The sequence below is a fragment of the Brienomyrus brachyistius genome, chromosome 4, assembly GCF_023856365.1.
Source record: "Brienomyrus brachyistius isolate T26 chromosome 4, BBRACH_0.4, whole genome shotgun sequence".
Taxonomy (NCBI): domain Eukaryota; kingdom Metazoa; phylum Chordata; class Actinopteri; order Osteoglossiformes; family Mormyridae; genus Brienomyrus; species Brienomyrus brachyistius.
The window spans coordinates 29053872-29069666 of record NC_064536.1 but is presented as its reverse complement, the minus strand read 5'-3'; the positions used below and the strand labels follow the sequence as shown (position 1 = coordinate 29069666).

Sequence of the window (15795 nt, the reverse complement as noted above, 5' to 3'; positions counted from 1 at the left end):
GACCGCTTATGTGCATAACACGCTCCTTTCGACATCCATGGATGTTGCCGTGACGACAGGCAGGCTGTCACCAACTGGCAATGATGTGGAAAGGGACAGAGTTTGCAGTTCTGTGCTCACGGTTCTCTGGTCTGGGAGACACTACAGAACTAATCTGAAATCCTTAGACTGCGATAACGGACCACAAAACGAGCCTCAAATAACTGACATTATTTTAATGCATGTGCCTAAAAAATACTTTTTATCCAACAGCAATAAAATGATTCAGAATTTCTTCCAATAATGTGACCCATGTTTTTCAATAGCAGAAACAGATTAAGACTAAACTAGGACAGGCTTAATCCCGGTTTTAGTCATGTAGTCAAAACAAGAAGTATGATTTCTGAATATGACCTTGACTCCAGGATAGGCTCTGAATCCACACAACCCTAAAGAGGACGAACGGGTATGGAATATGGATGGATGGACGGACCCTGCATGTTGATGTCTGTAAGAGTCATGCTACCAGCAGCAAAGGGATCTTGGACATAGTAATCAGCCCTGATGCTTAATATGCCTCATGCCCATCTGGGGGCGCTGTGGAGGGCAGATCTAGGACTGACAAGGAGGTGATCGTTTTAGCAGAAGGTATGGCTACAGTAAAGTTGGCAGAGGCCTGACAGCGAAGGATAAAAGCCAGTGGGACAAGCTAATGATATTTCAGTCTCTAGCAGGCAAGGGAACAGGAAGTGATGTCGGAGGCCACTTGACCTTGGAGTGGAACGGATTGCCCACTCATGTGAACAAACTGTTATTCTGGCAATATGGCGCAAGCGGAACTAATTATGTGCATCCCATCCCTGATCACTAAAGCAGCCAGCCGTCCAGTACCGTAAGTCATGATTTCACACCCGCAGACGCAGAGGCGTGTTAGCAGAGCAAATCAGGTCAGACGACTCGCCCCAGCATACAACGCAATTTAGCATCTGAGCCTGCAAGCATTATGTCGCTTGTTCACTTCACTTTACGCACTTCCTTCCTGCCCTCACCCAAAAAAAAATGGTGGGCATCTGTGGTGGGGGAGGGGGGGACCTCCATTAGCACCTGCGAGCGGTTACACGCCCCAGGGTACAGCGCAAATTAATCATTGTCAGGTTGCAACTAACAGATCAGCAAATAGTCCCTCTCGCCTGATTGGCTAGAAAGTTCCACCATAACTCCACCCACCCAAGCCCTTTTGTAAGCTGAAACCACCATGTCTAACCAGGTAATACTTCATTGACATCTTCCAGACTTTGAAGACAGGCAGCTTATTTAATATTCTAGCCTTACAGTGAACCCCTCCACCTCAGATCGGACATAAGGTCACATGCTGTAAGTCCAACTGAGCAGATCCTGAGCAGAGACTTAATGTTCTAATCTGAGCTGGCCAACTTCCGCTCAGCATGCTAACCAAAAATAATTCTCGCTTTTTTTTTGGCTTCTGCATCCTTCATTTATCATTTTTTGCAGTCACATAGTTAACACCTGTCATGCTGCGGGGATCCTATGTCAGCATGCAACTCTACAGCCCCCCCATCTGGGGACATCATACCCCTTGATCTGCAGCGTCACGACGCACAAAAGCCGCTTGTCGCCACACGGGCGCCTGTCATGGCCGCTCGACTCCAGGAACAGCGTGTCGTAAATTACCCGTCGTCCATGCGCCGCTGCTAACCCTGTCCGACACGGCATTACCTGACAAATGGAGACTTTTATGATATTATCATACTTTGAGGTGCTTTCATTGAGTTACGGTTGAGGAGGAAACAGATGTTCGTCCGAAGTGAGACAGGTACCACCTGGCGATCATCTTAGATGATCCCCTGCGGGATGGGTGAAGTGTAAATAAAAATTAATTTAACGATCATAAAGCACATTTCCAGCCAGAAGACGCAGAGATTCTGCAGTGTCGCTGGATCCTTTCAACCTTGACAAAGTCGGGGCGAGATCGTTACACATTCTGCATACTGCATACACTCACTCAGAGGTACTCTAAGCACCAAGGTTACAAAAAAGCTAAGAACTATAATTAAACTCTTTTCGTACACTGTTTAAACTAGGATACAAAAACTAAATGAAAATCTCCAATTAAAGGAAAAATTTGCTTCCGAAACTAAATGTAATTAATATGTTTTTAATTACCATTACAAATACCTGGAACATGTTTTACTCATTCTGAGAAGATTAATACATAATGTGCACTGTGCATTCACGCTAGACCCAAACCAGATCAGACATGTTTAACTTTCAGTCTATCCCTAGAAGGACAATTACTAAAGCTTAAATATATTTACATATAAATAAACCGGAATAACTTTTAAATAAAAACTACTAAAAACAAACATTTATAAAACTAATCTGGATTTCAAATAATGTAAAATTCAAAACTAAACACTGAGGAGCAATATCCTTGTGCTGATACTTGGTACAGGGTGCATGGGGAAGGAGAGGTGTGGAAATTCCATACCTGACTGGTAGGAGGCGCTCCATGTATGTTTGTGATGTTTACACTAATGGTCACTGCATCAGGAGGGTTTTACGAAACATTAAAATGTAGTGTATGCTAACAGTTAAACAAAAATCAGCTTCCAATTAAAAATCCTTCTACCAAGAAGTCCAATGTAAGTAATCAACACCTAAATCAATAAATAATCTGTAGATAATAATGGGATTAAATTCGCTTGTGGAGGGTGAGGATTTCAGCATGTGGCAGAACGGCAGGCTGGATTACAGGCACAGGGAGGATCTCCAGATCTTGCTTTCGGCATCGGAATTCCCTGAAGGCAAGATTATATTAATACTCCGTCCTGGACGGGACATGAAGTCCAGGCGTTTCCTTTAAAACCCGCCATTCTGATACATTATAATTTAGTTTGATCCAAGCTGCTAAGACGACCTAGACAGTGAAATCATAGGAAATACTAAGACATTTTCAGAATGTTAGATGTTACACAGATAGTCGTACTATAATGTTTATATAGGCAATGTCCTAGATGAAATGAAGTGCATCAAATTTAAAAAATATTTGTATATATTAAAGATATGTGTGCATATCGAATTACTATCAGACATTCAGATGAGTGCATTATTGCACTGGAGAGAGGATGACATCGAAACACTGACATTTCCCCAGGCTCTTAGCAAGTGCTGGATAAGATCAGTGTGAGATCGGCATTAGTAACATTTATCAGCAAATGCTCACTGTCACCCATTACTGTCCATGAAAGGCTTGGCTGTTCACGAACAGCACAGCTGATAAAGACAAGGGTTTTTTATGGCCGTCATTCTGTATAACGCACTACTGACCAGTAGGGGGCATAGTGGTTAAAGACACTTTCATTATTAGTTGGATGAGTAACTATATAGAAATGACCACAGAGCATTAAGGTTAGCCATTACCATGTACAAGCGAATTATAACAACCTGCAGCAGATTGTCAGTATTGTTCAAGGCCAAACCGCCACAAAATATATTACATATGAAGCCTACAATACCTTTCAAGCAAATGCCTGTTTTTCATGCTGGTGGTTGAAGGGCTCTCATTTGTGAGGGTGAACAGATAACACCTCTACAAAGGCTTGGGGAGCGAACTTCGGAATAACAAATGATGTCGATAGCACGGCTGTTGAAAGCCATCTCAGTAAAACCAGGGAAAGCTTTTCAAAGAGCGGGTAGTGCTTATTAACTTGACGAACTCCAGCAGAGAGAACATATAACCTTACAAACATTTAAAAAGGAAAAAACTTATTTTCTGACGTTTTGTAGTTGAGGAGGATGTCTCTAAATCTGAGTTGGAAAATCCCACCCAAACGCAACACAGCTGTACTAGGTCATTCATGTGATATTCAGAGAATAGGCACAGGTTTTGTGTTATGGTGGTGAAGGCTGACAGGATTTGTCCATGTTGAATACCGCAGGATAAGACTGAGGAGAGCAGCTATTCTCAAGTTGAGCCCCGTTCTCTGACCTTGGAGCCTATATATCTTCAGAGAGACGGAGGAAACCTTCGGGGAGAAGATACAGGACAGAGCAGAATCTCAGGCCGGGACAAACACTGTTGAAGCAGCTACTCAAAGAGCGGGGAGAGATGCATCAACTCAGCACACAACCCCGGGGGCCAGGAACGCGCGACGAGTCGCCACGCAAGAGAAAATAAGGGCTAAATCACTGAGTGGCCAGACCTGGTTAATTACCCATAAAACATGGACAAGCCAATTACTGATTCCTTAGGTAAGGTCACACTTTAATTTAGTGCCGTTTCCTAACTGGCGATGTTCCCTAAATTCATAACTTTACCCTCCCTCAGAGAATCCCCTCTCCACCAGCACCTGGGGCGGGGTGATAGGTAAGGCAGGGTCTTAGCACAGATGCCCCGATTCATCCATCCATCCATTTTCCAAACCGCTTATCCTACTGGGTCGCGGGGGGTCCGGAGCCTATCCCGGAAGCAATGGGCATGAGGCAGGGAACAACCCAGGATGGGGGGGCAGCCCATCGCAGGGCACACTCACACACCATCCACTCACACATGCACCCTACGGGGAATGAAGTAACTCCAATTAGCCTCAGCATGTTTTTGGACTGTGGGGGGAAACCGGAGTACCCGGAGGAAACTGACCCGATTGATTTCCATTCCAATTCAAAAGCTAACAATTTACACCGTTTACATTAACTTACTATACGGCACAACCCTTAGATAAAGCGGTAAACTGCAATCTAGAGATCACCAAATCTACATCGAAAATAGCTTGTTTACCTAATTTACAGAAAAAATAAAAAATGAGGACCCTAAGGAGAATAGAATGCTGCGCAGCTTTAACAGAAATTAGTGGGTGTGGCCTGAAATTGGAAGCCTGTCTTCTTCCTTATCTCCTCCTGCAGGAGATCAGAGGAGAAATGAACATGGTTGCCCTCTAGTGGCCGAGTAGACGTATAACAAGTGGCCTATATCCGTTCATGATTTCATCATCAGTGGCAGTTGGAGAACGCGTACTTATAAATATGCAACAAATGATACATCTTTGTGCAGATGTGAACACCACACTCGCCCCTCATGTGAATGAAAAGAGTTGCTAGCTGTGACTTAAATCTGCAAGAAGTCCAGTGCGACTCCAGGGAGACCAGAACTCTTGTGAAATAAAACGGATACGACCTCCATCATCAAGTTATTTTTGCCCTGAAAGTGACTTCACGCGTGGTCTAAGAAATCCGTCTCCTGCGATATTTCCAGGGCTTGTCGGTGTGTTCCCGATTCTTCCCGTGAAGCGTTTATTCATACAACTAGCAGTCTACAAACACCAGCCTGACCACGAGGGTCGATCTCCCAGTACACGCTTCTTAACCTTGAGCTGCTCCTTAGACCATAGATGAATATTATATTTCAGATCTGATATCAGATGATGTTTTTCAGGAGGGGATATGTTTGCAGATGAGACGGTAAAACTGCATTCGGTTTATTGTAGCGAGAGTTATAAGAGCACAAATAAAGCATGCTAACCTTTTGTAATATTTTGAATTTGCTGTTGACCCTGGGATTGGAGCTGGTGACCTTCTGATCACAGCTGCAGTGTCCTAACCCACCAAGCCACATATGCACCCCCATTCCACTGATGACGATTGTTATTATTCTTGCATCCAGCTTAGGACCACAGGAGGCTGGAGCCTATCCTTGCACACAAAGGCCACCAGGCTGGGGACACCCTGGATAGGATACAGTGACAGTTTTTGTTGGCCAGAAACAGTGTCCAGGGCACAAAATGACTTTTTGAGTAGGACTTCTGAAGCAGCTAACCCCATCTGATGGAATAGCAGTCACACATTCCGCACAACAGGGATTTCGTTTTGGACTGCCACATGGACAGCAGACACACAGGGAGGACATGCAAAATCCGGGGGTGGGATTTGAACCCACAACCTCCACTGGACAAGACATGGTGAAACCAGTGTGCAGAGTGGAAGATAAGTTCCAGTAGGGCTGGGGAGAGATGCATAGTGGGATTGTTTGATAAATGTCTTAGGCCTTTAGGCTAGCAGAATATTTATGTGTGTCTCTTGTGCTGACCCTAAAACCTAGTGGTGAAGCTGCCTGTTTGTGAAGATAATCGAACCTTCCTCTGCTGAACGAATGGGACATTTGATTCGGAAGATAACGGGAAAGCAGTCGGAAATACTGAATGGAGACAAACAGGCGTATGTTCTTCTGTGTGTGTGTGCGCTATATTCACCTATTTCAAGTATCATATGGCCTAATGAATGTGTTATAACGAAACAGATTAAAGGACTAAATATAAGATGAGATGTGGGTAGTTTGATTTTCACAGTATTGTTTAGCACAGGGACACGATGTAAGGGATTAGCAACGGTGGGGGGGCGACTGGTGGTGACTAGTTGACTGGCCATGAGCCTAAAGGAATGCAGAGGTGCATATGATCATCAGCTTTGAAGTCTCTGCAGTAGGACAAAAACCCTTTTCTTAATTGTCTCTCAGACAATTTCTTAACACAGAAGATCGCCTTTTAAGCGGAGTTGCGGAAATGTATAAACCCTGAGCATTTTCGTTTGTTTCAGGGTCACTTCTTTGAAATGGGGAGACCTTTCTTCTCTGCTGTCAGCTCCAGGGTGCCCTGCCTTGATAAAATTAATTTTAGGTTATTTACTTCCACTGCATTATTATTATTATTATTATTATTATTATTATTATTATTATTATTATTATTTGTATGGAGTGTTATTAGGCATATAGTGTCCTGTGCAATGTGTCGTTATTATAGCATTATTGTGGTTATGCATTAAATATTGCCGCAAATCGAGGGCCCTGATTTTCACCGTTATAGCATGGACGACATCAGCACCAATGTCGGAAAGACGGATGGCGCGTTGGACGCATTGCAAATGAGAGGGTTTACGCTTGCATTCTCCTCGCTGAAGGCCAAGACAAATCGATGCAATTTTGACACCGAGGGTGGTGGTTCGATTCATCAGCGTTTTGGAAATGGGAACAATATCCGGCCATCATTTTTGATAACGCCTCTGTACCAAGACAGTGTAAGAATATTACAAGAGAGTTTCTCAGGAAATCTACCTTGAAAATCTTATTGGGGATAATGTCCCTTGTTCAGATGTGACACTTACAGCCATCTTCGGACAATTCTAACGATCTACATATCAGGACTCAGACATTTAGGCAAAAAACCAGCAATGCATCATGGGAGTCAGAAGTGACACCACACTGGTGGCTTCGTGAGTGAATTAAAAATTGGGGCCTTCCTCTGCAATTTGTCTTTATTTAACATTATTTAATCCAAAGATTACTTGATGTATTGCAGGTGGCTGAGTGGGTGGGGGGTGACCTTATATTTGCATTAATTTTTTGGCATGGTTTTGAGCTGCTGGTGCAAGACCAAATGTAACAGATTAAGCAATTAGATCCTGCTATTTATTCATTATGAGACACACACACTCATACACACACATCCCAGAATGCCTTGCATTGTTGTACTTTTTGAATCAACTAAAGCAAAGTTAGGAGTTACTAATAAAATGTTATGAACTGAAATGACTGATACCGGGTAAGTGAGTTTGCAATGATTTTAATACAAAAAGCGCAAGGCTCCACTCTCACTATTCAGCCAATAATTGCACTAATTTTCAGAGTTGAGAAGTCTATAAAAATACTGGAGTGTTTAAAATAAAAGCCATAATGCAGAGAAGTGCAATCAAACAATCCGTGACTTCTGTGGAGTGCAGAAACAGAACAAGGGAAGATTTATGAAGTTGTTTCTTCCTCAGTCGCAAGGAATGAGCTCAACAGATGCAGACCGGGATGGGGGTCAGTAGCTATTTCTAGACATCAGATTGTATGGAAATCCAGCATTTAAGCTAATTTGGCTAATGGTGTTAACTAGCATGCTCTCATGCACGAGCTTTCATGCAAATAACTTCTAAAGAAATTACACAATCTTGATTCTCAAGTATACCATAAATGGGCACCTCCTAGGACTCAAACCTACAACCTCATCTTCATTCTCAAGGATACCACAGATGGGCCTCTTCTAGGACTCACACCTACAACCTCATCTTGATTCTCAAGGATACCATAGATGCGTCCCTTCTGGGACTCAAACCTGCAACATCCATCTTGATTCTCAAGGATAACAAGATGGGACCCTGGGGACTCGAACCCACAACCTCATGGTTAGGAGTTAACTCGTGTGAAGAGGCTGCGTACATTATTCTGCCAGTGCTGATGAAATAAAGAGGCAGGTAGCCATTGCAGTGCTGAAAAAACGTCTTTGAAAATGAGTGCATGATTCACGGTTCCCAACTGTGCAAAATACCATTATGAAAATATCTGTCAAATGTCTTATAAAAGGCAGTATGCAAGACGACTTCAAAGGACCCCCTTTGTAGAAGGGCCCCTGCCTCGTTTAATTTCATGAAATTAAAATCCCTTTAACTGTGATGCCGGCGGACTGCTAATAAGACGATTGAAACGCCCGAGAGATTTCAAGACAGGTTGATGCCTCAGTCACCGTGGTCTGGCTTCTCACATCCCACGTGCTGTCTAGCGAAAGCCGTCTGTGCCGGGTTGGAAGGGGGTCACAAGAAGGTACAATCACCCATCCATCCATCCATCCATCCATCCATCCATCCATCCATCCATCCATCCATCCATCATTCAGTCCTTCTATCTATCCATCTCTTCATCTTTTTGGACAGGATACCAGCACAGTCAATTCCATTTCTATTCTTTCTTTTCTATACTTCCCTTCTGGCATGTTTAATTAAAGCAATTATGGTGTCCTAAGACTAGACTAGTGGAACCATTTTTCCCTTTGCAATAATCCAGACATCCTCTTGGGCTTCGTTTCGATAAAAACAAACCAAAAAAGGAAAAACATCCCCAGCCTATAGCACTGATATTCAACGAGCTTGAATTTCACAGAAATTAACGAGTCCTGCTGAGAAATAACAGGAATTCAAAGCTGCTGTCCATCTCCCTGTGTGTTATAATCCTTCAAAGATCACATATCATGGGCTGTCCAGTCAGACAGCAGATACCCTGACGGGGTTCGCAGTGAAGCCGACGATCAGGCAGCTCTTTGCCAAATCATCTGGCTTTTGTTGGCAGAAGACTTCAAGCCTGGTCTGATAATTGGAGCACAGCTCCTGCTTTCGTACCTTCCCTTAATCCTCTTCGAGTTTGATAACCAGCCCATTTGTAAGCAAACGGGGAAAAAAAAAACCTGATATAACCATCCGGTAAATGTTTAGCCCTCAAAATGGCATGCAAATGCGGATTGGCACTAACTTCTGTGACTCAAAAATTATGTTTAATTGCCTTAAGGGGGGGAGACAGAGTTTTAATGCACTCAGTTAATTCGGCCCGGAGTATGACAGCGTGACATGAGCATGGGCCTTTCGAGCAAATCTGTGCTGACAGCTTAATTTACATGTTCGGCTGGATTTAAATCATATGTTTAGTGGGGAGGGGGGGAGGGGGGGGAGGGGGGGTGGGGGGGTGGGGTGACGAAACGCAAACAAGAGCAGCCAAAGGTGGGGGGAGTTGGAATCAGGATGTTGTGTATTTAGCGTTAATCTGCAGACGTGTGAGTACCGTGGAAATTAAATTCTTAATCACGTTCAGTTTACAATGAAGCAAACCTCTGTCTTACCGCAACTTCATTAGCGGCAGGTTAGCACTCGCATCCCACAAAGGCCCCCAAAAAGGGTGGGTGGGGGCCTCTTATTTACGTGTCTTAAAGTGATACGACTCAAGCAACAGGCATTGGGAGTAGGTCATACCATTATATACGTGGTCGTGACTCTCTCGACACCAGGCATTCTGAGAGACAAGCAATTACAATTAGAATTACAATTTATATATTCACAGTAGCAGATGCTTTATTCCAAAAAGAGGAGGTTACGGGCCTTGCTCAAGGACCCAACCTTGAAACCACTCTGCTGACCCTGGGATTTGAACCAATGACATTCTAATCACTGTGCCTGAATCCACTGAATCACACACCCGCATCACATTAAAAGCTTCACGATGGAAACATATTTGAATCCAACATAGAACAATAGCTAATCAAGTGTACCAGGTGACATTAAAAATGGCCTTGAACCCCTTCCTCCTTGTCTGAGCCCCAATCTGCAGTTGATTCCAGTACCAGGTTACCTTAACAACTTTCAGCTCCCATAGCTCCAGACACTAGCAGGATTCAGAGAGGTAAAGGTCCTGAAGGGGCCTCCAGAAAGTTTCGGTTCAGAAAATGGCAGATTCAGACATTAAACGGTGTGATTCCCATGTGCAGAGCCCAATGGCCAATCACCACAGATCATTTCAAGACATCAAGTCGGCGGGGATCCTCAAACATCAGCACTGACATCCAAGAAGCTAAGTAGGACCAGACATTGTGCTCAAAACTTAGTACAAATTATAAAACGTATAAAACTTTCAGTCTCACCTTATCAGTGTCCACAGCAATAAATATCCTCTAGATCTGATCTGAGATCATGAGGTTCTTAAGATGCCAAAATAATTGGTCAAGCTAAAAAATAAAATACAATAAATTTTAAAAGGATTAATCTGTTACTGAGCATTGCTTTATGGGTGACATGTGACCACAGTGTAATGGTTAGTTCTGAGAAGCCTACAAAGTTTACCGAGCCTGCTTGTTAACGCTACTTACCGCTTTCAAATAAAAAGCACTTCAGCTCAGGAAACAAGATTTTCCCAGTAGTGCGTTTGCAGCCATTATGCGATCATATAAACTCTGCAGATGGAAGGAGACGACAAGGTGCTCTGTGACATAAACCTTTCGCCAGTCAGGAGGAAGGCAGAGCTGAGCATTCCGACAAAATGATACGGTGGGTTTTTCAAGGCCCTCGAGGGGGTGTTATCAAACGTGGGCCATCCTGTCGGCCTTTCTGTTATTTTTAACCATTGTCGGCTCTGTGGAGAATGAAAGCTACACCAATCAGAATGTAGATAAATCTTTAACAAGATCCGATCGGCATCGTCAAGACCCCCGCGGCGCAGAGCTCCTCAGATCCACTCAAGACTTAATGAAGCTTAAACAAGCTTGTGAATCGAATCGATCCGTGACTGACTTTCTCACGTCTTTTAAAGGTGTCTTTTAAAGTCTTTTTTAAAGATTTCTGCAGGCATGATGGCAATGCCATCGATGTCAGGTACACATTTAATGAAATAACTCCCATCAATAATTAAAGTTAACTTTAGTCAAAAGGTAATCTGATCACTCATAAGCAAACTGGCAGAAGTGGTTCTCAAATAAATATTTAGAGACCCACACACAGCCAGCTCCGAATAACATACTTACTGTAACTGCCACCAATAGTAACATAATTATTCTAAATACATGAAATAGTTAAAAAGATAACCACACTAATCCCAAGTGAGCCACCCACACGGCCCCAACCACACAAGTAAACATCTCCAGTTCCGGTCCCTGAAAGTAACCGACCAACCATGGAATGATGCTCTTACGCTTTACGAATAATTGCATAACACATGCCGCAATTTAAGATGAGGTCCTATTTTCTTGGCTGCAGCGACTGAATTTCCGTAAAGTTTGCCGTTCTTTCCACTGTTCAGCAGCGGAATACATGTACTCATTCATTTGTATTCCAATGCAAATTATAGCTGTATTAATACATCCACGCTACAATACAGAGGAACATATATTTCAGAAGACAAGCGCCAAAATATTTCCAAGTGGTGTTTATTTAAGAAAACGGTGATGGATACATGACCTGAAACGCAATACTCCATGTGTAGCCCTAATTTTTTTTTTTAATTATTATTTTTTAACAACGAGTACAACCTTGTACAGCTGTTCGTCAGAACCGCCATGTCCGCTGCTGGATGGTACGTGAATAATTACAAAAAACCTCAAGTGTCTGTCAAGTTCACAAAAAAAGAATAATTCCTCATCTTCTCTTCACCTTTGAATGCATGAATCAGTAAGCAAGTAAACCTTTAAATAGTCAATAAATAAATAAATACATAAATAAATAAATAGTCAAATAAATTAACTGATAAACCTTAAAATATCTTTGGCCTATTTAGGGCCGCTGCGTCTTTGCCAGGTGCCTGTATTTAGCAGAGTTAATTAGCGATGGAACCGCTTGCTGCTAAGTTTCACGCCGTATTTCTGTCAACCCCAAATTCCAGCCTTTTTTACGGGCACTCGGAGTTACCAGCCAAAGGAGAACAAAAAAAAAAGAGTCTTTGTGGGGAAAATAAGGAAAATCGGTCTCTCGAGGCACTTTAAAATGAGTTTAAGGATCCTTGCATTCATTTCCAGCCACGAGCCTTACTGGCGCATTGGCCTACATTTACAGAAAATCGGACGACCGGAAAGCTGGCTCGTCACCCTCTCACTCTTTCTCCTCAGATTTCTCCAAGGCAGCATCTCAAGAGCGAGGAGAGTGATAATATCCCTTAAAGGAGAAGCCAGTATTAAATAAAGAGAAAACAAATCTGCCAAAAGAACGAAACGAAAAAAAACCCAGCAACAACGAAACGATAAAAATGGACGCAAAGGTGCCGATCACTGGTGTTAATGCTTGTTGTCCGTTAGCTCTGACTGGGAGTCCTGCTCTCCAAAAATCCCCGCCAGAGTCTTGAAGCGCGGTCCCCACTCTCGTAGGTAATCATAGTCCTCCTCAGGCTCCCCCGCCAGCGACTCGAGGGAGCTGAGGGACCCGGCGATGGAGCCGTTACCCTCGTAGGCGTATGTTGCCAGCGAGTCGTACGGCGGTGCCAATCCGTCGACATCGCTCTCCCGTAGTCGCCGGTGAATGAAGTCGCACATGTCAGCGCCGTCCTGAGAACCAGGGACTGGTCTCGGGAGGGGGGAGGACTCGGGCCTGACGTCCCGGCGGGAGGGGCCCTCTTTCACTGTCTTGGGGTTCCTCAGGGCACCCATGTCGAAGGCCTGTGTGTCCTCTTCACCGCCGCCCTCGTCGTCGTAGTGGATCACGTTGTCTCGGATATCCTCCTTGGAGGTCATGAGGGTCTCCATCTTCTTCTGCCTCCTCAGACCCACGTAGAGGACGACGATCACTGCGGAGGAGCACAGGATGGATGGGCATGGTCACACGCACGTTTCGGATACACATTCTTTAGCAGCACGACCCACCAACACTCAGACAAGACTTACAGTCACAGATGTTTCAGATCAAACTCTCCCTACGTGGCTGTCCCGATAAAAGTACCAAGCCTGAACTTGGGGAACTTCAATGGAAATATGAGATGTCAAACCGAGGGACCACACAACTCCATTTAAAATCCAAATGTCTTCGTTATGATTCAAATAAAGAACTTTATTGAATGAAATTTTGCAACAGTACACCTCGCTAGCTTTTAAATCACCCTCCACACAGCCGCGACGTTCACGTATGAGTTTGTTTTTGTCCTTGAGCACCATCTAGTGGTAACTGTCATACCATTTTATAAAATTAATATCATAACATGTTCAGCTATCTGTATGGTTGAGCTCAGATATGTGTGCCTCTCACAAATTAACACAGAAACAACATTTGCTATTTTTCAAAGGTCATTAATAATGCAACCATACGTGTCAATAAATGTGACTCTTGACCTAAATCAGCCAATTGTTTTCTAGCTGTGTTCCAACACTTAGCCCCAACAGATACCTGTAATTATAGGAAAGGGTCACCTGGAAAATGCAAGAGAACGATTCCCAGTGTGTGACACCTGCCTGCCCTCCCCCACCCCCTAACTCATCCCTGGACGCATCATCTCTGGATGTGCTTTCGATGGCTTGCTCCAGCAGCTGACGGGATAAAATTGCAAGCTGCTAATTAAACGGGCAAGGAGCACAAGGCAGCTCGCTGGTTCCTGTCATGAGGACGAAAAATAATGGCCTGGGAAATTTAATTCGGGCTTAATTTGACACCATTGCGCGGGCAGTCTCACATGAAGGCGAGCGGTTACATCAAACGGCTTTCTGTTCTCTCCACGATGCTTCATTCCTAAACTCACACTCGTCTATCCTGCAGTCCACTACAAATGGGATGTTCATTAGGGAGACGTTACAGTACCACACTGACTATCTGACCAGTGCCTGGGGGGGGGGGGGGGGGGTGGCTGTCATAAGGATACGCGTATTGCAGCCCATTAAGAAACCAGTCAGGTACGCACAGCTAGCTGTAAACTGTGTAATATTCAAGTGACGTTGCATTCCCACAGAGGGGTAAATATAGGTTTTTTAAGGTGGGGGTGGGGGCATAAGAGGGGCTATAATTCATACAGGGGGGGCGACATTATCATTAGCCAATAATATGTTTTGCAATGAGTGACAGGGGAGGGGACCAATCAACATTCAGCTGGAGCCTCTATATCTGTGGCCCCGCCCTTGTGTACTCCATTGATCCCACAGCTCTTGAATGATGATCAGTCTCTAGTCTCTGGACGCACCGATGCTGTGTTCTAAACCATAAAAATGAGTATGGACACAGCCAAGATGTCACACTGAGGTGTTTTCAGCCAGGACAAAGAGTGTCCTACGTGTATAAAGATCTGAAAGCAGTGGGTCAATGTAATGCAGCAACATGGTTCCTGAGAGTTGGGGCATAATGAAATCTACCCTCCCTCCCATCTGTTCTCCCTCTCTCCTTCCAGAGTTCCAGGGTCCTGGTTTTCAGCGCTGGGGGGGACAGGACTCTGGCTGGATTGGGGGTCGAATACCAGGCCGGTCACGTGACTTACGACCTCATTGCGGGAACCCAATAGGCCATGACACCCTATGAGTACCCGGCCCATTCCCACCAGTGACACCCCCCCCCCCTACCGACTGGCTGGGAAATCAGGTCATAAAGAGAAATTCACGGTACCCCCCCCCCCCACCCATTCCATGCAGATAAAATGGAATGGGGAGAGGGGGGGTCTCACAGCCCTGTCCTTGTTGGCTTGGAAACGGGGCAGAGACTGGGACAAAAGTGTCTTTGTGAGCCGGGGTAGATTGGTCGAGACGGAATGGTTAGCAACTCCTTTTAAGTGTTCACTGTGGTGGGGGTGGGGGCTTTTTTAGGATATTGCCTGGGCCCCCTCTTATCTCGCTTGTTCCATTTGCCTTGAGTATATGCACAATCCTGAGTGTATGAATTACGCCTTGCAGCCATTAGAACCTGCTACTTAAGAGTCCTTGCCGGCAGCCCACATCCCGGAAGCTACCCGTCAGTCGTCTAATCTTGCTGTTTTCATTCCGCATATTAGTCAAATCAGTAAAGTGAATGTTAACAAATTCCTGCTCCCCCTCCTCCCCTTCTCTCTGTTTCTCTCACTCTCCCCCCCCACTTTTTTCGGTTGTCATGGTGCTGGGTTGAGGGGGGACTCTGGATTAGGCTGGAAACTACACATTGCTCATGATTAAAACAAAAAAAAAACTGCATTTCTGCACACATCAAAGCGTCGAGCACTATGGGGGATTAGCCAGCGAAGGGTGACTGCATGAGCTTCTATCTCTTGTGTATATTTACGGCCTGTATATAAGACCTCTGCAAAGAAAACAAAATTATCTTAAAAGGCTGCAAATAGTCTTTAATGATCTATAATGATCTCTAATGACCTCGAAGGGTTTTAGTCAGTAAAGTTGAAACCGACAGCCTGGGGACCTTAAAAAGAGGCCGATGGCGGCCTCGGGCGATTTTGACATGTCCGTAAGACATCAGAAAGGAGAATAGCTAATCTACGCAATTTCAAAAGCAGTCCCCAGGGCTTTA

The 15795-nt window shown here is 44.3% G+C and overlaps 1 protein-coding gene across 2 annotated transcripts in view; it reads right to left on the bottom strand.

Annotated features, from left to right (window-relative positions):
- Nucleotides 1-11772: 11772 nt before the first annotated feature.
- Nucleotides 11773-15795, bottom strand: part of LOC125740810 (cadherin-12-like) — a 112357-nt gene continuing 108334 nt past the window's right edge. For both annotated transcript variants that reach the window (XM_049012466.1, XM_049012465.1), the window contains one exon: nucleotides 11773-13114. In XM_049012466.1, coding sequence (XP_048868423.1) covers nucleotides 12609-13114 — 506 coding nt within the window. In that variant the 3' untranslated portion in view covers nucleotides 11773-12608. The remainder of the gene's footprint in view (nucleotides 13115-15795) is intronic.